The sequence below is a fragment of the Triticum aestivum genome, chromosome 3D (assembly GCF_018294505.1).
Source record: "Triticum aestivum cultivar Chinese Spring chromosome 3D, IWGSC CS RefSeq v2.1, whole genome shotgun sequence".
Taxonomy (NCBI): domain Eukaryota; kingdom Viridiplantae; phylum Streptophyta; class Magnoliopsida; order Poales; family Poaceae; genus Triticum; species Triticum aestivum.
In genome coordinates, this window is record NC_057802.1 from 562,363,022 (window position 1) to 562,384,335 (window position 21,314).

General features: G+C 45.1%; 3 protein-coding genes and 1 long non-coding RNA gene across 9 annotated transcripts; 3 read left to right on the forward strand and 1 right to left on the reverse strand.

Annotated features, from left to right (window-relative positions):
• Window positions 1-4,988: 4,988 nt before the first annotated feature.
• LOC123080500 (uncharacterized) lies at window positions 4,989-9,361 on the forward strand. Of its 3 annotated transcripts, none has more exons than XM_044503429.1 (4): window positions 4,989-5,277; window positions 5,992-6,094; window positions 6,181-8,664; window positions 8,782-9,361. In XM_044503429.1, exons 3-4 carry the CDS (start codon window positions 8,410-8,412, stop codon window positions 9,181-9,183), a joined length of 657 nt encoding a protein of 218 aa, XP_044359364.1. In that variant the 5' UTR covers window positions 4,989-5,277; window positions 5,992-6,094; window positions 6,181-8,409; the 3' UTR covers window positions 9,184-9,361. The 3 variants fall into 3 exon arrangements, with proteins under 3 accessions (XP_044359364.1, XP_044359366.1, XP_044359363.1); XM_044503431.1 differs by having other exon boundaries at window positions 6,034-6,094; XM_044503428.1 differs by having other exon boundaries at window positions 5,992-8,664.
• A 354-nt stretch (window positions 9,362-9,715) lies between these two features.
• On the forward strand, window positions 9,716-13,344 carry LOC123080502 (uncharacterized). Its single transcript, XM_044503432.1, has 10 exons — window positions 9,716-9,866; window positions 9,980-10,774; window positions 10,894-11,046; window positions 11,154-11,399; window positions 11,501-11,714; window positions 11,812-11,898; window positions 12,022-12,369; window positions 12,530-12,724; window positions 12,841-12,939; window positions 13,088-13,344. Exons 1-7 carry the CDS (start codon window positions 9,864-9,866, stop codon window positions 12,198-12,200), a joined length of 1,677 nt encoding a protein of 558 aa, XP_044359367.1. The 5' UTR covers window positions 9,716-9,863; the 3' UTR covers window positions 12,201-12,369; window positions 12,530-12,724; window positions 12,841-12,939; window positions 13,088-13,344.
• A 132-nt stretch (window positions 13,345-13,476) lies between these two features.
• LOC123080504 (uncharacterized) lies at window positions 13,477-20,018 on the forward strand. Of its 3 annotated transcripts, XR_006438454.1 has the most exons (7): window positions 13,477-13,555; window positions 13,687-13,823; window positions 16,696-17,513; window positions 17,712-17,777; window positions 17,864-17,917; window positions 18,109-18,659; window positions 19,616-20,018. It is a non-coding gene; the product is annotated as an uncharacterized lncRNA (long non-coding RNA). The 3 variants fall into 3 exon arrangements; XR_006438455.1 differs by lacking the exon at window positions 18,109-18,659; XR_006438453.1 differs by lacking the exon at window positions 19,616-20,018 and having other exon boundaries at window positions 18,109-19,032.
• LOC123080503 (uncharacterized) lies at window positions 16,911-20,950 on the reverse strand. Of its 2 annotated transcripts, XM_044503434.1 has the most exons (14): window positions 20,810-20,950; window positions 20,491-20,662; window positions 20,044-20,337; window positions 19,809-19,943; window positions 19,226-19,687; window positions 19,061-19,135; window positions 18,790-18,978; window positions 18,513-18,683; window positions 18,379-18,438; window positions 17,997-18,263; window positions 17,831-17,905; window positions 17,596-17,757; window positions 17,270-17,491; window positions 16,911-17,149 (listed from the first exon to the last, which is right to left on the reverse strand). In XM_044503434.1, exons 5-14 carry the CDS (start codon window positions 19,506-19,508, stop codon window positions 17,130-17,132), a joined length of 1,524 nt encoding a protein of 507 aa, XP_044359369.1. In that variant the 5' UTR covers window positions 19,509-19,687; window positions 19,809-19,943; window positions 20,044-20,337; window positions 20,491-20,662; window positions 20,810-20,950; the 3' UTR covers window positions 16,911-17,129. The 2 variants fall into 2 exon arrangements, with proteins under 2 accessions (XP_044359369.1, XP_044359368.1); XM_044503433.1 differs by lacking the exon at window positions 16,911-17,149 and having other exon boundaries at window positions 17,232-17,491.
• Between the last annotated feature and the right edge of the window lie 364 nt (window positions 20,951-21,314).

Sequence of the window (21,314 nt, forward strand, 5' to 3'; positions counted from 1 at the left end):
TGTGCTGTCAATAAGAAATTATTGCCAATTTTAACAGCATATTACCTAAATATATGTTGTCAATAATTATAAAAACAACTATATTATGTCCACCAAATTATTTAATATAGCATAATTTCCTACTGGCATTAACAATTTGTACACTACTAAATTATTTGGAGCAAATTACACTGGCAGAGCATAATTTCCTACTGCCAAAGCATCATTTCCTACTGTCAGAGCATAACCACCAAATTATATCCAACTGTGGGCAGTGATAATTCTTTACACTAATAAGCAGCAGAGCAAAATTCCCTTGTGGCAATTGAATGGAGCAGAAACTAACTATGATTAACTGTACTAAGCAACATACCTTCTGCTGAGCACAAGCAAGAAAACATCGGCCAGTGTCAGTAGATTGAAATGCTACTAGCCTGAGGCAAGGCTCTCGATGCAGACAGCGAGAGGAGAGCTCATGAGCAATGCCACTCCATTCATAGCATGGGGTAGTCCTAGGAAGCTAAAAACCCAAGAGATTGAACAAATCAGCGAGTTGGTAAGAAATCCCCAACTCAAGAACCCTAACCCTAACCCTAAATGCTGGAATCCCCAAATGAACGTACCTAGCTAGTCACTGACTCGTTGTCCGAAGACGAAGAGCTTGACCCCTCGCTCCAGGAAACCATGGCGGAGCGGCGGACGGCGGCGAGACGACGGTGGCGGCGCCGGCGGTCGTCGAGGTCGAGACAGAGCGGTCGGATGTGCTCTGGTGCGGTCTAGTCCGACCAGCGACCCGCGCGGCCAACTAATACACGGGCGCGGAAACGGCCGTCACCCTCCGTCTAACGGCGTCCGTCAGCCCGCGCCACGTAGACCCGACAGGTGGGTCCCACCTGTCGGTTTCGCTGTTTACGCGGCCAAATCGGCCCGTCGGTGCTCCGTGTTACCGGTTAGTCTCAGAGTTGGTGGTTTTTTGTGATATGGCTCAAATCTGGTACTGACCTGTTACCCTAGCCCCAAGTGTGGTGGTTTTAGGTAAATTACTCCTCAAGAGACTACCACAATTGAGGAGTTAGAACAAATCAACGTACGCCATCGTGTCCTTGGCCATGGCCCATGGCTAGCAAAAGCAGCTTCAAGTATAATAAGGCCCACTTCCTGGTGATGACTCGAGCAATTGCCTTTGAGATCTACAAGAATAAGTATCACTTGAAACTCCTGGCAACGAACGATGTGAAGTGAGAAAACAAACTAAGAAGAACATGAGTAACATTGGCATCAGGAACACACCAGCACCAGCTGGTCAGAAGATCGACTAGTTCATCCGTTGTCCCGCTGAAAAATTATCACTCGCACGCCTCCGATGCACTGCTTCAGCTGTTCTCCTGGTGGCACAGCATATATCAATAGAAACATCTTCAGGCAGGGTGCCCAAGTTAGTCCACAAAAGCCAAAGAGAACAAAAGAAACAAATAAAGAGGGCACATGCATCATTCATTCATGCACTTGTGCAGATGAGAATCCAATGTCCAGCCTGGATCGCCCAGAACTGTTGGATATACTCCATTGGCGATTTGGCGTCTATATTAAGCACCATGATAGTTTGACAAAAGATAGGGAGGTTGTTAGATAGTTTGACTATAATAATTAGGTACAAGGATTCCAACTACTCCGTAACTAGCAACTGAAAGTCTGCACAAGAAACCTTAATGGCAGGTGTACTTTTTCAACAGGAAACTACTGCTACTGAAACTAAAAATCGAAATGGCATCATGGAAGAACGGAAAGGTGCGACAGCACCCGGTAGCCCCGGCACCCTCTTATCCTGGTCGTACAGCGGTTTCATGATTCGTGCTACCTACTGTCCAGTTGCAGACAATTTGTAGGTCCAGATTAATTAACCGCTTTTGTTAAACAGACAAACAGCGACGGGTGAGAGGATGTAGCATGCAGCATGCAGAGATAGACCTGAGAGGACTAGGTATGCTAGTATAGGTCTACTCGGTCCAGTAGACGGGTGAAGTGACAACATATAGAAAGTATGACCTGACCATGCCGGTTGATGGGAGAGTGGGGGCCAGATTAGCTGTTTTCACGCCATGATGAGACAGAAAGATGCTAGCTTAATAAATATTATTCAAACATCCATCAGTGCACTGTTCAAACACATCTGGGTATCAAATAGAAGCCGAGTACTTTGAGTATGGAGTGGTGTTAGCCTAATCAAATTTAATTAGTTTTTGGTGGCTAAAATTTAAATGAGAACTTGTGAAAATTAGTTGATATGTTAAATCTTGGTATCTTGATAATTGAGAATTTGACCCCATTATCTCACTGAGTTGTACTAGTTTGTTAATGTGCTTTGAAGGTCAGCCTCTAGGGAGCAGTCTTGAAATGATCCAATAAAGAACGGTGAAATGTCATGTCCAGGTCTCGGTTACTGGGGAATCAAACCTATAGGCACCGTGACATACTAGGCCTAGCACCATTTGATTTACAACCGACCGCCTCCATTTAGCAAACAGTAGGCCTGCTAATAGTTTACTCGCTACAGTATATGGCACATATCACTATGAGCTGGATTCTGGGCCAACGGTGAGATAACGGGGTGCCTAGGCCCCCGGGTGCTAAAAATCTATTCTCCACGAGCAATTATTTTGACGAGACAAAAGGTCAAGGGTCAACATTTACCATTATTACAAAACCAGGGCGAAAGCCGTTCTCGGGTAAACTATCAACTGAATATCATTACTTGAGGAAACACATTGCTTGGTACGTACTTTTGGTTGGCCATTGATCAATCGCAGCCATATACGAGGAAAAAGGAAATATGCAGCAACTTGATACTGGAGGCACAAGAAGAAGAACCGGCAGTTGGGCACTCTGTCCACCTTGATGATTATTTCGGTGTACAGATGGAGGTTCCTGATGCATTTCTTGAGAAACTACTACGTACCATGGAGGCTTACAACAGATCAAAGTACACCATCGTGTCCTTGGCCATGACCAGCAACAGCAGCTGGGAGTATATCAAAGCCCATTGCGTCGACAAAGGGGTAGAAACATAAAACACCCTAAATATTGACTAGTAGGAAGACTATATTAGATTAAAAAAAGAAGGAAAATTCAGTTCTTCAGTTCAGGAAATAATGACATGAGGCATATAGATTGCTAACAGATTTGGTACTAGTAAACCACTAGTTAATTAAAATAAAGCAAAATCAATACCTCAGACCAAGAAAATACACACATGAGTCGGTTCAGTCGGCACATATTTCAAAAGCAGAGCAAAATTACTTTGTAATTTTAGCATCAACACAGCATTACTCGTTTCAGCCCAAACGATACCATATGACAAGCATATAATTCGTGGAAGCACATAACAGTTAGTCTCCTATCAATATTTGTATGCATCAATGCAAAAGGAAGAGGAGGCCAGCAGGACTACTCGATCCAATTCATAGATACTGATATACAACATCTAGGCCTTGAAGAAGAACTGCCTCACTTACCAGGCGTTAGATGAAAGGCGAAGCGTTCATAGCATAACCATCTAGAGCCGGAAAGAAGGTGTGTTGAATAAGACTCTGCTTGAGCCGAGCTCCAGGCGCACAGAAGCTTTGGCGACCACGACGGAAACTGGCAATCAATTTGCCATCACAATCAACATGAAGCAGCCACCCATAACCACCGATCAACAAGCGCACACCACCATCCACCGAAACAACGTCCACATTCCAATAGCCGTCACAACCTTCAAACTTCCGCCTGATTTCCGCAACCGGCAATTTGACTCGGTACTTTAATTCCCAAACCTCGGTGTCGTAGTTTTGCAACACCCATATATCAACATATTTCGTGGCAATGCTTTGGCTGTAGAAGCCAAGCGTGTCACCCATCTCGAAGATATACGAGTTGGTGGGAACAAACGGAGCACGCATCGTTCGGAACGACTCCGCAATGGTGTCGAACACTATTACCACTGGTTCGCTGTCACTCTGATCATGCTTCGGATGCCAGTGCAGGCTATCATGCAGCCTGGCAGGTAAGTTGAGGAGGTACGCCGACAATGTTTCCGGCCACGCGATGGACCTCGGCGACTGGTCGACGGAGCCCAACGAAAGGATATAGCAGCAAGTTTGGTGTTTGGGTAAGCCCTTGATGAAGCTCCTCCGCTGCAGTAAGAGGCGGTACTCGCCGGTAGGCCGGTGCAGGTACATCCCCAAGGTCTTGATGATGTCCCATGGCGGCAGCCTGAGGTTGGCATGCTCACGCATGGCCGGGTTGCAGACGGAGAAGGTTCGAGAGAGAGTCGGGTGGTTGAACTCGGAGAGGACGAGGAGGCCGTCGCAGGAGGCCTCGAGATCGAAGCCCTTGTCAAACCGGGCGACGGTGTGGAGCTGGGCGTCGGCGGCGGCCCGGTGGTCGAAGGCGAGGAATCGAGGATACTATTGTACTTGATGCCGAAGCTGTCGTCGGGGAAGATGGGGAGGGGGGGCTAGCGGGCATGGTGCGCCATGAGGAAGCGGCGGGTGGAGGTGGCGTGGCGCTAGGTCCGGCGGACGGCGCGGCAGCGGAAGAGAGTTTTCTGGTCCAGGTGGACGAGGATCTCCCAGATGATGATCTCATCTGGGAGGAAAGGCATCGCTCCTCCGGCTGCTGCCTCCTCAGCCATGATCGCCGGCTGGGAGCTCCTCCTGGAGGTGTGCTGGTGGCGGCCGATCGAGAGGAGGGGTGTAGCTTTATAACATGGACGGCAGATCTTTTAAGGTGAAAATAGAAACGGACTTGAGCTGGGCTCGTTTGCAAGTTCCAAACCCTACACGAGATTCCTTGTAAGGAAAGAAAAACAAACAGTTTTACTATTTTTCAGACGTCTTTTTTCAAATTCGGCTCAGGCCGTTTTTCTGTCCGTCGGATCCACACGAATCTCCGCCCGTTGGTTTGTCCTCAGCCTCCGCGTACCGGGTCGTCCTGTCGCTGTTTTCTGTTTAGTCGTTGGGGGGCGGCCGCTTTTGTCTTGTCTGAGGAGGGGATTGGAGGAGGGGCGGAGACGGCGGAGGGAAGGTGGGGCTCCTCGCCGGTGATTAGCGGCAGGTCGGCCAGTCGGAGCTGGGGCGCGGCGGGTCCCCAGCAAGGAGCGCTTGAATGCGGGAGGTGTACTTCACAGGGACGGCCACAAGTACGGGAGATGTTGGTCTGGAGAGGAGCTCGGCGGATAGTAGCTCTCCCGTCGTGCTCGCCACCAGCGCCCGTCGATGGGGGAGGTAGTAGTCGCCGGAGGCGGTGGGGGGCAAGGTACTTTTCCCCCGGTTTCCCTGCTGTTATCGCTCTTCCCAATTTGTCCCTGTGTTGCTCGATGTGATATGCCTCTCCCCGCGTTCGATTCAGTTCATCGTCATGGTCGCCGGTCATAGAGCTCGTCGCAGGTGTCGCTCAGTTAGTTGTTCTTTTGGCCAGGAATATTTTTGATGGCTTAGTTCATCAGGAACGCTCCTGAAATTTCAGTCTGTAGTTGATTCACTCATTTATCACAATAATTCATCAGTTTTGTATATGCGAAGTGCTCTCAGCTCTTATGTTTCTCATTCTTCAAGCTTACATCATTCTTTAGTCATTCAGTCCTGAGATTTTAGTTATATATCATTCTTCACACAGTTATTTTAGCTTCCATTTGTTCATTTTTCAGTCACTCTGAAATGGAGCTTCCAAAATCTTTGGTTCTCATTTCATTAATGTTTCATTTAGTTGAATACTGTGTGTTCTCTCTTCAGTTTCAGTATTTCAGTTTTAGTAATTGCTCAGATCATCTTCACATCTTCTGCTAGCCTAAATTCTGTATCATGTTCATTAGTAGTATCAGCCAATGTTCAGAGAGTTGACTCATCAGTCAATGTTCAGAGAGCATGCATCATTGTTCAGTTGTTCATTCAATCATATAATATTATTATGAGTATCTTCAGTTCACTCTAGTGTTTCTTCAGTCTTTTTTTTTTGTTTTGCTGTCTCCAGTCTCTCTTCTTTCCAGAACTGATAGTTGGAAGTTCATCTTAGCTATACACGGGCATCAAGGACCAAGTGTAGTATCTGCAACCCAGTGCAGGATTCAATATTTGTACCCGAACTATTCAGGTTTAAGTTTTAGCAGTGTAGTATTTGTACCCAAGTTCTTCAGGTTTCAGTTTCTTTAACAAGGAGCAGCTTGTGGAGGTCCATGGCGCGTGGCGAGGCGCTCGCAAGCAGCGCTTGTATTCGTGAGGGTTTGTTCCCTACAACGGTGGGGGGAAGCAGAGATGCAGGTATGGAGAGGAGCTCAGCGGAGCTGTCCCGTCGGGCTCGCCATCAGCCAGCAGCCGTTGTGGGGTGTGTGGAGGTGGTAGTCATCGGCACCGCTCGAGCGGTAGGTATTGTTGTGTGTGATTTTCTACTTCCTGCTTTCCACCTCTGGTTATAGGTTGTGCCAGCTTGGGCGGGTGCGTCGGGGAGGGTGGTCTCAGATTCATTCCGCTCGATTATGTTTTGTAATTTCCCTGAATTTTTTGCGTTCAGTATCTGCTACTCTCGATCAGTATCTGCTACTCTCGATCAGTTCATGTGGTTGATTTAGTTCAATTTTTAACTGGCCCTGAATATGTGCATTTAGTATTCTCTAATTCTCCATTTAGTTCATGCACTTGATTAATTCAGCAAAACGGTCATTGTACATGTGTGTTCAGCAACTAGTGATTCATTGATTTGTAGAGTCCTCTCTATATGTTCTGGTTCAGTATATATCGCCATGTTTACATGGCTCAAGTGTTTTTTGCTTTGTCTTGGTTGAGGAGTGGCAAGTAATTCCCCCTGGACTAATATAATGACAACTATGTTTTTAGCCACTCTTTTTTTGTATGGTACCACAAAATAGAAGATGGTTTGTGATTTTAGTCCTTAGTCCTCAGTACAAGTGTGAGACCTTCTGTTAAATTGTTCAATGTTCATTATTTCATTTTCAGTGTTAGTATTCATTATTTAGTATAAGTGTTCGGTCAGTTACCAGAACTTCAGTTTTAAGCTTGTCTCCATTGTTTAGTATAAGTGTCCAGACCTCCTTCATTGTTTTGTTTTTTTAGTATCATTTCAGTTCATTTTATAATTGTTTATCTTATTTATTCATTTTATCATTCAGTGATCATAGTTTCTTTCATCGGTCATTATTAGGTAGGCTAGTTATCATAAGTATCAGTTCCTTCAGTTATCATATCAGTGTTTCTCTTATTCTTGTTTTTCTAGTCTTCTCATTCTTCATTCATATCAAATTATTATTTTCCAGTCACTTCTCAGTCTTGTGTTTCAGTTATCAGTGTCTCATTTTTTGTGATTCAGATTTTCTTTGTGTTAGTTGTCGTCAGTCTTGAGACATTGTATTGGTAGAATTAGTCCTTAATTTTTTGTTTTCCACTCTTACTCATTCCTTTTAGTTATCTCTGTCTTTCATCCCTTAGTCTTCAGTTATCATTCCTGCTGTAGATTTAATTATTCTTCAGTTCCATCCATGTTCATTATCTTGATATTGATCATTCTTTTGCTGTTAGATAACTAATATTTAGTGCAACCCCTTCACCAAGTAAAAACTGGCATGATCAGATTTGTCTATGACCTTAGTTTGTCCTCAGTCATCTTCATTGCAACTTTTGTATTTGTTAAACATTTGATTTCGCATCAGTTTTGTCTATGACCTTAGTTTTGTCATCTTCATCATTCTATCTACACAACTTGCTCATTTTTATTTCTTCATTCTTTTTGGTTAGTTTCGAAAGTGATATTAGCTACCAAGTTGTCATCATGTGGATGCCCTTTTAAGGTAGCCTCCAGCTTGCGGACCACCCCGACGGTAGGCATGGCAGGAATATGCCTTGGGGGATGGATTGTAAGCACTGCCGCGTACAAGACAGTAGCAGATGGTCGTATCGCTTTTCAACAAGGATTTCTGGGAGGAATTCCTGGAGGAGAACTACCTAGCATTGACAGAGCGTTGCTAATCACCATCAGGAACAGTGCACTAGACGAACTGAACATGATGGTTGTCTTCAACGAGATCTAATTATGAGATTGTCAGGAATAAGCGAAAATCTGCTTCTGTGCTCGGGCTCAGCTGATCCCGCAATCCACACCGATCGGTTTGCATTAGGATTTGTGCGTCTGTCGGTATTTTCTGTCGTATGTCTCTTTCTCTGGAGTGGAGCACCGTAAGCATTTATTGCGACAGAGCGTTTCGCTGCCGTTGCGGGACAGAGAGAGGCTCGAGGGCTCGTTTTCTTATCTGTGCTAACGTCGTCCTGGGACAGCTATACCATTGATGGCTCGCCACTTTATCTGAGCCACCATGAGCCGTATGGGCTAACTTCTCCTATCGACGGCGTCAACACGACTGCAAACATAAAATGCATTCCCATGCTCACAGCCCATCTGCCCATCGCTCTCATTAACTTCCCCATCTCCCTCCAACATCTCTTTTGCTCTCCCATATCCTCCTCCGTCCTCGTCTCCGGCGACATGTCCGCTTCATCTTCATCATCTCTCCTCGTCCCGGCGGACTGGCTGCTACCCCTGATGGCATGTCCACTCTGCGGCCACGAGTTAGTGACAGCCGTCGCAAGGAGTGGGAACAACGTTGGGCATCGATTCTACAAGTGCATTCGCTACGATGTAAGTACTTTTTGATCCGATCTTGCGAGATTTTCCTTATTGAATCAACTTTTCGCACACATTTCGACCCTTTTCACGTTCTCATGCGAACTTGTCGTCCCTTCCATGTTCTTTCAGTCAAGGCAGTGCCGTTTCTTCGAGTTCCAGCGTGCGTACTGCATGAGGATGACTCATGAGCAGATCCTGGCTGTGCAGCACCAGGCCGGATGGCACCCACCCGGGTTTGGATTTGCGCCCCAGCAGGGCAATGGTCCTTCTCAGATGGTTCCTGCTGCCATCCAGCCCCAGATCCAGGCGCAATTGCAGCCGCAGATGCAGCCGCAGACGCAGCCTCAGATCCAGGCTCCGATGCAGCAGCTTCCCCCGGCGGGCAACAATATGATAGCTGACGCTGGAAGGCCTGCTGCCGGAGTCGGAGCAGCTTATGGAGCACAAGGCCTAGCTGCAGTTGTCGTTCTTATGGCTGCAGTGAACATCATGCTAACTGTTCTGCTGTTGATGGTTGTGTTAGCTAAGTAATTTCCATAGGTATTCTAGGGCACTCCTTTATTAATAGCACTATGCAAGTTCTAACTATTTTAGTGTAACCAAGGGTGGCTCCCTTTACCGCTAAGCCTATTTAAGACGACGACCCAGGTTTAGAGCTGTTGTGCTATTCGACAACCAACTATGTAATGCTTTATCAGACCTTACTTAAGCTCCCGTTTTTTATTATTTTGCTGGGTTCAGATTGTATGAATTTTTACATCTCCCCCTATGCAACGGGGTTAGTTGAGCTAACACTCTCAGAAACACATCATGTGTGCGAATCAACAGCTCAACGAAGCTGCCATGTTTTCTCATCACAAACCATTAATCTCTAGCGTGCACGCCCATCCAACCCAGTATAAATGCTGAACCATGTTTGACATATCAACGTCTAGGAGAGGTTCACCGTTTCGTTATGCCACACGTCCTAGTACACGCGTCTCCCCTCGCCGCACCGTTTCCTTTATTTTTTTGGATTCGCGAGGGCAGAACCGTCATTTCTATTCAGCACGCATTATATCCCTATCCCACGGTTCCACCCACACCATCACTCATATCCTGCCCATTTCTTCCCCACCCGCCGCCGGAGAGCAGTACCAGCTATTCTACGGGTCGATCCCGGCGCAAATTCAGCTCTTGCATGATTCAGGCCCCTCATCGGTCATACCACCATGGTAAGCCGCAGATTTTACCTTTTTTTTTCTACAGCTCTTTTGTATCTAGTTTGATAGATTGTATGCCTGGATCTGAATCTTGTCCGGGTCTTCCCTTTTTTTCTTGCTCGCAGGATGATAGTAGTTCGCAGTCTGGCAGCTGCGGAGCAGCGGACGCTCGTTATGTTAAGGACGTCGCTCACGCAGCTGCGCCTTGCCCTCTTGTTCACCCAGAGGGCTCATCTTCAAGTGCTAAGTCGGCAGATCCACCTGCACCAACATCACGCATCTCCATCAAGCATGCAGCTTGTGTCATTCAGAAGTTTGACGACTACAAGAAATGGTTAGTAGAGCAGATTGGTTTTGGTGGTATGCTGAAGCTCCCAGCCGTGCAGAAGCTGAGTTTGAAGTGCAGCGCCTGGATAATGAGTAGAGTCAGCGTTAGCCGTAGGGAGATTAAACTTAGGGATAACAAGGTACTCAGGTTTTTCACCGAGGATGTGCACAAGGTTTTTGGGATCCCATGTGGTCACCGCAGTGTGAAAGGCAGGGATGCAATCATCAATCCTGAAGCTGTTCATTTCATAAAGACAATACTTCAAATGGATAAAACCGGCGTGCACAGCTTGCGGGCTGCTGAAAATTTTCTGTTGCGCGATATCAATGAGAATTCAAGCAAGTTGGAGAAGGATTGTTTCCAGATTGCATTTGTCATCTTTGTTATGGGTCATGTACTAGCACCAACTACTAAGCACAACTATGCCACCATCGACTACTGGGGGGCGATTGCAAATACGGAGGCCATAGTTCAGTTCAATTGGTGTGAGTATGTTCTGTTACAACTTCTGGATGCAGTCAAGAAGCTGAAGAGTGACATGCTGGCCAACAATCAGTCCACCAATCTAACGGGTTGCCATTTTTTCTTCCAGGCAAGTGAACAATTTAACATACAAGCGCAACTTTTCTGAATGAGATGATGCACAGCAAGTTATGTCAGATTTTGTTTTTGTTATATGTTCCATTGAACGACATGTTTTTTGCTATGCAGATTTTCTTGTTGGACAACCTTGATCTCGGCATTTTAAACAAGCATCATAATGTGCTCCCAAGGATATCTGACTTCGACCCAGAGTCATTTCATAAAATGTTGATTATGGCTGCTGATCCAGTGAAAGGAGCTACGTCATATTCTCATGCAAATGTAGTACAATTTTTATTGGATCAACACCCTTTTTCTGATATTTTTTATGAGTTCTGATGTAATGTTGAAAATGCTAATCGGCCCCCACATTCTTTTATCTAACACAGCTGAGAGATGCGTCGATGGTCTGCTACATACGGCAGAAGTTTCCCTCATCTGTTCCGTCGTCAACAACTAGTAGAAGGCTGCCGAGGGGATGTGCCACGCCTGCAATAGGAAACCTTCAATTCACAACTCCCCTAGCACATTGCGACGCTGGTCATCAGGTTAACACTGACGGAGCAATGCCATCTGCTGCAGCTCCTGGTCCATTGGAATTCGCAAAGTACTTACGTGAGAAGTACCCACATCTTGTATGTCTTTCATCATTTTTGCCTTGGTTATTTGTACACTACTTATTTTTCCTCGCCCATGCTAGTAATCCGTATCGTCACCTCGTGTTTCGGCTTCGCAGGTAGCGGACGAGATCACAATGATTATAAAACAGCAGTACGCATGGGGCCTTATGCAGTTGACACAAGCCAGCAATTCTATCCAGCAGGCTTTGTTACAAGCAAAAAATGGTTTGCAACTGGATATGTACAAGTTTTCAAACCAAGTAATCAACTCAGTGTCTACCCGCTGTGTATGTTGTCGTGTGCGTGGTTTCACTGATTGCCCTCCCTCAGGTCGTCATAAAATCCTATGCATGTTATACATTTTATGCCTGTGTTATCTCTCGATATGCCATGCAATATAATTGTTTTTTATTGTTTCCATCATCAGGCACTGCTAATTCCAAATCGGTACGTTTTACCACGCCGGTGGCTCACAAAATTCAGGGGAAAAGGCTAGAACTATCTGAATCCGAAGGTTAGGCTCCACTTGATATTCTGCCTTGTTGGTTTGTTCCTTCCTTATATTCTAGCCTTTCTAGTCTTTGCTGATCTCAGATCACTCCATTCTCACTCCATTTTTTCCGATTAATTGTGGCAGCTACATCGCCTGTAGCACAAAATGTTTCGTCGCGCAAGAGATCCGCTAATATGGAGGACTCCGTATCTAGCAGCAAAAAAAGACGTCAGCAGCATCTTGCAATGTCCTCAATCACTTCAAGTCTTGCCTCATGTCCCTCGCTGAAATGTATGCTGACCTTCCTGCCAACCCCCCTATAACTGTATTTGGCCAATGTTCCAACAACCTTCAGAAGAGGAAATACATATTCCAGCACGGTTTCGCAACTGATCCGTGGTGCAGGGGAGTTGCGCCGCATCCCCCACATCCACCAACCACGGACCTTATTGCTGCTCATTTCTTGGAGCTGTCACAGCAAGATCTGCGGAGGTGAGTCATTGTATCCGTGTGGGGCTCCTTTTGTTTCGTTTTTGTAGAGTTGCGCTCATTTTCCCTTTTAAACTTTCTCCATACTTTTTCTCCAACATATTCAATGTTGATTCTCATAGCCCAATATGTTCACCCATCTAAGTATACTTGTCATAAGCAGGCACTACATTGTACACGCCAGTCCTAGGCTTATCCGCATTACTGGGATGGCTATGCTTGATCAGCTAATTGGGTCGCGCCCCTTCAGCACGAGCTTGCCTCTATAATCATGAGAAGGTATTCTCAGTCTGATCAGGAAGCCAATTTGGAGTGCCCCTACATGAATTGGAGGCACAATATCGAACCTGAATTTGCGGTATAACAGCCAGCCACACGTTTGTTGTGTATTTTAGTATTTTACTTCTTTTGTCCAGAAAAACATGCTGACACTGCCTGTATTCATGTTTTTTCTCATGCAATTTTCCATTAAAGACCATCGTTCTTGCCGACCAAGAATACTTGACAAACATCTCAATTCAGAAGCAGCTTGTTGGAAACGACATCCCATATGACATTACATCATGCCAGATGGTATGTCTACACTGCTTTTCCCCCAATCATAATATTATGCAATACTAATTTTCATGTTTGTTGACTTCCTACTTGACTTAACAATTGCCTTATCAAACTTATCTCATTTAAATGTATGTTGGTTTCAAACACCTGTTTCTTGACTCAGTTCTTCCTGCCTGCCCCCCTCGAGGACGGTTGGATAGTGATCATGTGGGACATGATGTCAAGGAAGCTCCATGTACTGGACCCGCTCATCAGGGGAGAAGGTCCACCTGACGCAACGAGAGATAAGCATGAGATGATTGTCTGGAAGCTACATCATGCACTTTTCCAATGCCTTAATGAGTATTATGCTGGGTGGCCAACGCAAGACGGACAATGGGCAACCAAATACCCCGTAATAGCTGAAGAAACATTCTGCAGGCAAGATTTTTTCTACTGTTCCTAATCACACATTCAGAGCTACATGGCAGCACGAAATTTACTTCAGTTTTCTGAAATTAAACTTGTTTTCATCTTTCCATTTTTCTGATCCATTTTTCGCTATCTTACGAACAGAGATAAAAGTGGTCGGTGTGCTCTCCATATAATTAGGCACTACGATGGCCAGAAGCTCAAAATCCCCCTAACCAAGGTGACGCCTTTTCCCCATTTTTCTTTTTTTCTGTTATTAATTTATTTCCATTGTAGTCGATACGGATCCAGCATCGTTGATTTCTGTATCACATCCTGAAGCAAAATACAATTTTCTGTATTTTTTTACAGTACAATGCTGGCAGAACAAAAAGGCAAGCACTTCATGAGTACATCAAGCTGCAGGGGAACTCATCAAAGTTGGCGCATGAGGCTCTGTGGACTGTCCTGGCGCCAACGGACTCATGGGTTGATTCAATCCACTCCGGGTAAAGGCCACATCGATTTTATTTTTAAATAAATTTGCCAATGTGGTATGTGCGGTAACAGCTGTGAAATCTGAATCTTCGAACCTAGTTCTATGAAATCATGTACCCTAAGTACTTTTTTTCATTCAAGAACCAGGCCCCCAAATAATGTAACGCTCGAGACCGTTTGCGTTAAGCCATGCTCGTTTCGTAGTTTTTCAGTCAGCAACTATGTTTTCTTAACCTAGTACGGACCATTTCTCTTTGCTTTTCAATCGCCCAGCCTTTTTTCTTTTATATCCGGTGATAGCTTTTCGTTACTAGCATTCTATGTGCATCCATACGGTTAGTTACCGCCTTTGTGAAACATCTGAATTTGTTACCTCATCCGGTCCAAAATGTTGCCTTAATCGAAGCTCACGAGCCAAACACAAAGTACAACTCTTTTCTTCCCGTAAATCTATACAATCAAACCTTTTTAGGTGACATTGTTTTACCAAACCAAACATGGCATATTATGTCAACAGCACAGAAAATAAAAAATAAAAAATCATGTACAATCCCGTTTTACACTTAGAGTATCGAAAAAGGCAATCTCCATTATTTACAGTCAGACAAAATCGATCCGCACCTTTTTTCCCACAGTTCATGCAAGTTTATTAATGATCCAGCACGTACAGTTCTCATTAGGAGCTACAAAATCGATTATGTCTTCTTTTTTCTTATATTAAATTTTAAATTTTTTTATTTTTCTAGCACAACTATGATCACAATGATATTAATCTAGTAGCGAAAGTCCTACTTTGCCGACAAGCCCGTATGAGCTGCAGTCTGTCGGGTTAATCATTATTACTCGGCCAAAATCGGCACCGAAGATCGAGTCACTTACTAGTCCACAATGCAGTGTACCAAGGCCCGAAGTTCCAAGTCATTGTCTTCTATTCAATATTTATTTCACTTATAATCCGCTTCAAGGCCAAATGCTACTTAAGTAGCAACGTATTAGTTTTTCCCTATGGATCTCGTGCCGTGCTTCAAGGCCAAGTATATTTGAATAGATTTCTTAGCATGCAGTCTTATAGTTTTGAACTCGTTTAACCTTGCCGTCTCGCGCGCACATAATGCATTTAGCTCAACTTAAACTCAACAACTCTTGTACACAGCTAAAATGCAAATTTTGATCCACAAGGCACAGGTGTGCATCAAGCTACTTAGTGCATTCATACATGACATTCGTTCCACTTAGGTCTTAATCGGTACTTAGGTTTTACATACCATTCGTTGGAAACTACACCTATAGATCACTCAAATCATGCTAGGTTTTTGCAGTCCATTAGATTATATTCGAACCAAAACGATACGGCGGCGCACTCATTGCGAATTTAGTTCTACCACGTTCACATCCAAAAGGTCTTCTCAGTCTGCGTTCGCTCTTCCTTAGTCACACAAACGCTTTGCCGCTCCTCAATCTATGATCACGTCGTACACGAACTCTGGAATGTCCCCTTTGTTCCCTTTCATTGTCACAATCTCGTACGCTAGCTTCGCCCGTAGACGGTCTATCTGCCCCTAAATGAAAGCAATCAAAGCAGCATGAGTTCAATATTTTTTCGTATGTCCACTGAATAACTTAGATATCCTCAATTGGATTGTTGCACAAGGCAATTACATTTGTTTTTTTTTTGCAACAACTAACCTGGTTCAGTGATGAACGCAGGTACAGGCCGGTGAATTCAGTGTAGTAGTGTGCGATGTAGATCCCACTTTCCTCCCTGTCATTTTAAATTTTCTTGTCAGTACTCCATAACTAGTAAATTTCAACGTTTTTAATACACTCATCGGGTAGGGTGTGAACAGACCTGCTGCACGGCGCATGCTGTGCCACTAGTGGATACTTGAATGTCCATCCTTCAGTTTCAATCAAGCCGTTGCCGAAGAAATTGTTGAACAGAGAACAGAACCTGCGCTGGAACTTTTTTGCACGGCCTTCATGTTTGATTTTCATCTCATCCATTTCATCTGTCTCCGTTGGGTCCAGGACCATCACCATTTTTTCATCCTTATCCAGCAGGTACATCGACCAGCAGTGCATAAAATCGACTGGGAACCAGAACTGTCCAGCAATTTCTTTTTGTCAGAAATAGGTTATGACAAGAATTTATAATATTTACGTGTCCAGATGTTAGTGGAAATTCACCTTTTTCAGCCAGTCAATCCTGTACCCAGCCTTTTCTGAATTCATCATATCCTCGATGTAATCCCAGTCAGTTTCTCCATCATCCCTGCAGACCTCATCCTGTAATTTGAAAAGTACATTTTTTCATCAGTGCCTTTCGATAGTATAGTAATTAATACTCACATCCAATTCAGACTTTTTAAGTTTTATTTTTACTCACAACAAATTTGGGGTCGAACAGCCCTCTGAATCTATCCAGCCACCCGCGGTATATGCCATTATCTTTCTCGCGTAGCATGCGTTGAACACACCTCCACATGTTCATTGTTACCTCACCACCTGGCGTCAATTCATCTTTCATATCTTGCCCAGATGCAACTGCCAGTATTGGATCGTAATGCTTAACCCATTTCCTGCATTTCAATGTTCCTTCATTTATCAGTATTTTTCTTCTGTTTATGCACCCAACGAATGACACCCAGTAATATTAAATGCTTACCTATTCAGTATCGGTCCCTCGCATGCAAGCAAATTAGAGTTGAATTTGAAAATGCATTCATCACTGGGCTCTGAGTGGTTCAACCCAATTGAGGGGGGATATTTATCACCCCAAGCTTTCCTGTCAGTGATATGCCCAGTTTTGTGTCCATCGATATGCGATGGATTCAGTGTCTTCCCCCTGTTACTAACCGTGTGTTTGATGCCGCACTTCCACAGATATTCCAGGACAACTTGTTGGAACTGCGTCAGCCGAACATGACTTCCTGTTTCGAAACCTTTTGCTCTCCCCTGGCCGTCACCGCCATCTGTGCGACATAGTCAGGTGCAACAATCATTAAAATGGACAACGAAATTCATAGTGGGATATCAGGTTGACATTTATGGACATTTACCTCCATCATCCCGACGGAAAGAAGGACCAGGATGGCAGTTTGTTTGGACATCCAACACATGTGCTCGAGCTGGTTCTGGCTGCTCTGTATGGGCAACATCTCTGGCAGATGTAGGAGGTGCTGCAATTGCATCCGAGGAGGTCAGCTGGCATGCATTACTCCTATGTCCACCTGTAGTCCTTCCACCCTCGTTGGCACCGCTACAGCTGTGAAGGTACATGAGGACAGCTTGCTGTAATGTGGATGCCGAACCACCACCTATAGTGGACAATCCGCTTCTACGAGGTTCACCGTCATCCGTATCCGTGTCAGACGACCAAATGATCATTTTCCATTAGAACTCAAATAAATGACAAGAGGGAGACACTAAATGCACGGTGTAATTTTGCGGCAATTACCTCCGTTTTCACGATGAAAGGAAAGACCAGGATGACAGGTTGCAGCAATATCAAAGGCACGTGCACGTGCCCTCCGTTGCTCAAGGGAACGGTTCTCATTTCCGTCGCGTTCACCATCTGAATTGTCATTAACACCATGACCGCCTAGCAAGATGAGGCCGTTCAACGGTGGGTCTTCGTCCAACTCATCTCCTTCCCTTCCGCTTCCAACTACCAACACGGCTGCATTTTGCACAAAAACCAGGTAAGTTCTCTCCACTATAGTCTAAATACGTTGTTTCAAGTGTGAACAACATGTTTTCGAAATATATGATAGTAGTAATCACCTCCGATCCACGCAATCCACCGGATGCATGTGTTCAATGAAGCTAGTAAATCAGTTAAATTATTTAATCCCATCAAATTTGATCCATCCTCCATTTTCTCATCTTCTTCCATGTAGTGGATCGGCACTTGTGATGCCACGGCAAGGAACTCTTCATCCAAGTCTGGAACAAACATTGTCTCGGTGATCATCTTGCGTACTTTTAAATCATATATTATTTCTTTTTACCATCATACCCGTTGATTCATCTTCATCGATTATGTATTCAGTAGGCACCCCTGGTGGAACATCTGATGACTCGTCGTCTGCATCTGCAAAACCAGGTCAACATTTTACTTGCATCGAAGCAAAATGTTCATTGCATTTCATTCTATACATTACTTAAGATAAGCACTCAATTACCATCCTCGTCAAACAAGGGCAGTAGATTCCTTCCATCTATGTTGTTAAATTTCTCATAAAACAGACTCCGACTCGTCGCTGCCTGCTCACTTGCTTTCACAATTGCTCTTAGGTTGCTGTCAGTGACAATCAATGCCCCCACAGCCTGACTACTGATATGTTGACGGTGTTCCTGGCTGCTATGTTCCAGCTCTTCCCAGTTGATGCGATCATCATCATCTCTCTGTGGCGTGTTGTTCCCATTTGCGTCAACTCCCGTTCCATGATCTGCATGATTGAAGATTTTAGTATCAATGACAATTTTTGGTTTTTTAGCTACTATATATCCCAAAACAAATTAAGAAAGACCCACTGCATCCTTTATTGTTTTTAACGACATTACCTTCGTTGTACCCTTCCACTCCTAGGTCTGATAGCATCAACCGAGCCTGCTCAAAGATGCCTGTGTACACGCAACCAAGCTGGTTCATATGATGTCAGCCTTCAACCATCAGCTTAAACAGGAATGCTATGTACCTTCAAAAAGTTCTGGATTGCCAATTGCTTGTTCTACCACAGCTAGTGCAGCGGCAGATAAGCTCCGCACGCGCTCCCTCCTTTCTGGTTCAGATTCTCCCTCGGCATTCATGTCAACTGCGGCAGATGATGATCCTCTACGAGATGGTAGAATTCCATGAATTGCCCCGTCTGTCAAAAACAGTGCAACACAAATTATTTTTTCGAAATGCATTAGTGCTGACTGGTTCATACTTGCACCTTCAACTAAGTAGAAGGATCAAGTTTCTGAACTCACATTCAAGGTCTGCTTTCGCTTTAGCCTCGAGTTCTTGTAGCTCGGCTCTGAGGTAGTCCCCCCTGCTACGAAGCATTGCAACTCTGCATGAGGTCTGAGCAGAGAATCGGGCCATGTTTGACACAGTTTCACCACCATTGCTGATCCTAGGCTGTAGCCGTTGCCTGAGCCGGTTCATGCTACGTGGGCCTGTAATGTTACCAATCTTATCATCAGGCTATGGAACGTCCGATATTATATTTACTGTCGAGACACAATTATTTTAACATACCTGTAACGCGGGCTCGGCCTAGATCATCTCCAATCATAATGCCGGTGGGCGCGTTCTGTGCTAGGTTGGGTCCCCCTGCAAATTTTTTCCAGCAATTTAGTACCGGCACACTAAGGACATCCTTTTGGTGTGTATGCTGCTAATGTAAATCCATCTTCCACAAACCTCTCCTGTCAGTCCTCGTCAAATTAAGGCCAAGCCCAACACTAGGGTCCATCGGTTCATCATCGCTATCGCTGTTTGATGGATCTGAACTTTCTTCTGCTATCCCTTTTCCTTTGGCATCAGCTTGTTTCGCTGTAGTCCTTACTACTGAGTTTTCGGTTTGCCATTCTGGTGCTTGCATTTCTCCACTCATATTGATGTGCTGCTCGTAGCGGGGTGCTTTGCTGCTGTAGTCATCTACCTGTTGTGCTGCTCGCAGCGCCTCCAATTGCGTTGTTTGCATCAAATAGACAACAACTAGTTTGTCAGCTAGTGGTTTTTACAAACCAATACCTCTAATTTTTATTATGCATGACTAATGTTGTTGCCTCTCTTACCCGGATGTCGCAGGATTCCTCCAGGACCCCCAACCACAGCATGCCAGACATTGTTATCCTGGTTGAATGCATCAGAAGGCCTTGTCTGCCGGATAATAACACATCAAGTTAAAATGAATATCAGTTTCCATGATCGCCAAGTCTTTTTTCATAGCTTCCCATTGTTTTCATGTGCTACTTAATTGCAAAAACACAGCAGCACTTACAGGGAATATAGTTGGGTACTCTCTTGTAAGGTAGATTAGCCTCCTGAACACCTGCCCGGTGTAAACGCTGATACGGGGGAGAGTGTATGGCTCTACACTATCTGGCCCAAAGTCCATCCAGTCGAAGAACCATGGCTGCAAACAATCATGGGGAACAATTAGTTACATAACTATCAAATGCAGTGCCCTATAGGGTTCATGTTAACACAAGACATGTGTTTTTGGATACACTTACAATGAGAGCCAAATGGCAGCCTCCTACAATTAGAGTTCTGACCCCAGCTGCTAGATCTTTATGTATTTTTTTCACAGCTGCTCTGATGATCTCAAATACCCAGTCGGCTAGGTCGTACTCGCCAGTCCCATGATTGCATAGGACACACGCTAGCAGCTCCCAATTGATCGACGTGTACGACTGTCTGGGGCCAAAATATGTACCACCGGCTAACAGCGAGAACACTATTAAACGAGCCCCGTATCCTTTTCCGGCCAGCACGGCTGACCATCTCCGGTTCTTCGCAGCCGCGTCCTACATCCAAAAATTGACCCAGCGGCACAAGTCAGCCCTCTTTTCTTTATGACCCAATGAAAGACAAATGAGAAAGATTAGGAAAAGACGGAACAAGCAGATGGCAATACAGATGTACGCCCAAATCATTTTCTATCTACTAAACGAGCTTACCGATGCATTGGGGGCGCCGAGTGGAGTGTCGTCGCCACCAGTAGCGTCGCCATCGATGGATCCTTCCATTTTGCCACTGGATGGTGGCTTTTTGTTCTGTCCGTCACCACCACCTTGTCCACATGGCAGATCCCTTTTTCGTGGTGGATCCGGTGGTTCCATGCTCACTAATCTGGAAAGGCAATCATGGATGGGAGTTAGAAAAAGACATCACCAACCAATAGAACTCCACTCACAAAGCCGAGGTGATGGATAACAAAAAAGCTAGCCAAGAAAGCAGCGCCTCCACATATTCGATCGCCATATCGGGAAACCTCACCTCTAGCTGTTTGGCTGCTGACGCAGATGAACCGGTCGCCGTCTTCACCCGTCCGCCTCCAGATCCGGTTTGCCTTGAATAGTGTATACGAGACGGGGTGGGGATAGAGTTGTGGTGGAGAGGACGAAGTGAGCAGTGGCTGGTGGGGGGGGGAAGTAGTACTCCTTTTGCTGGGGGGCTGCGAGCCACCTCCTGGTAAATGAGGCGTCGAGCTGTCTCTCGCTCGCGCACAGCGACGAGTCAAGTCTCTGTTACTGCTAGCTGACCCGTGCCGCCCAAGACTACTTTACCCCCGCTTTCTATCATTATGCCCCGTTTTTTTTTGGGATCCTTTAGCTGCGGAGCCGCGTTACATGATTCACACGGTCGTTTTGCATGCATTCTTCTCTTGTGTGCATTTTATTTTTCGTGCATCAAATTTTCTTAGCACAACAGGCTGCACGTAGATATGATCCCGTCGTCAAATATCACCCGTCACGGAGAGCATATGCTCACTTTTTTTTAG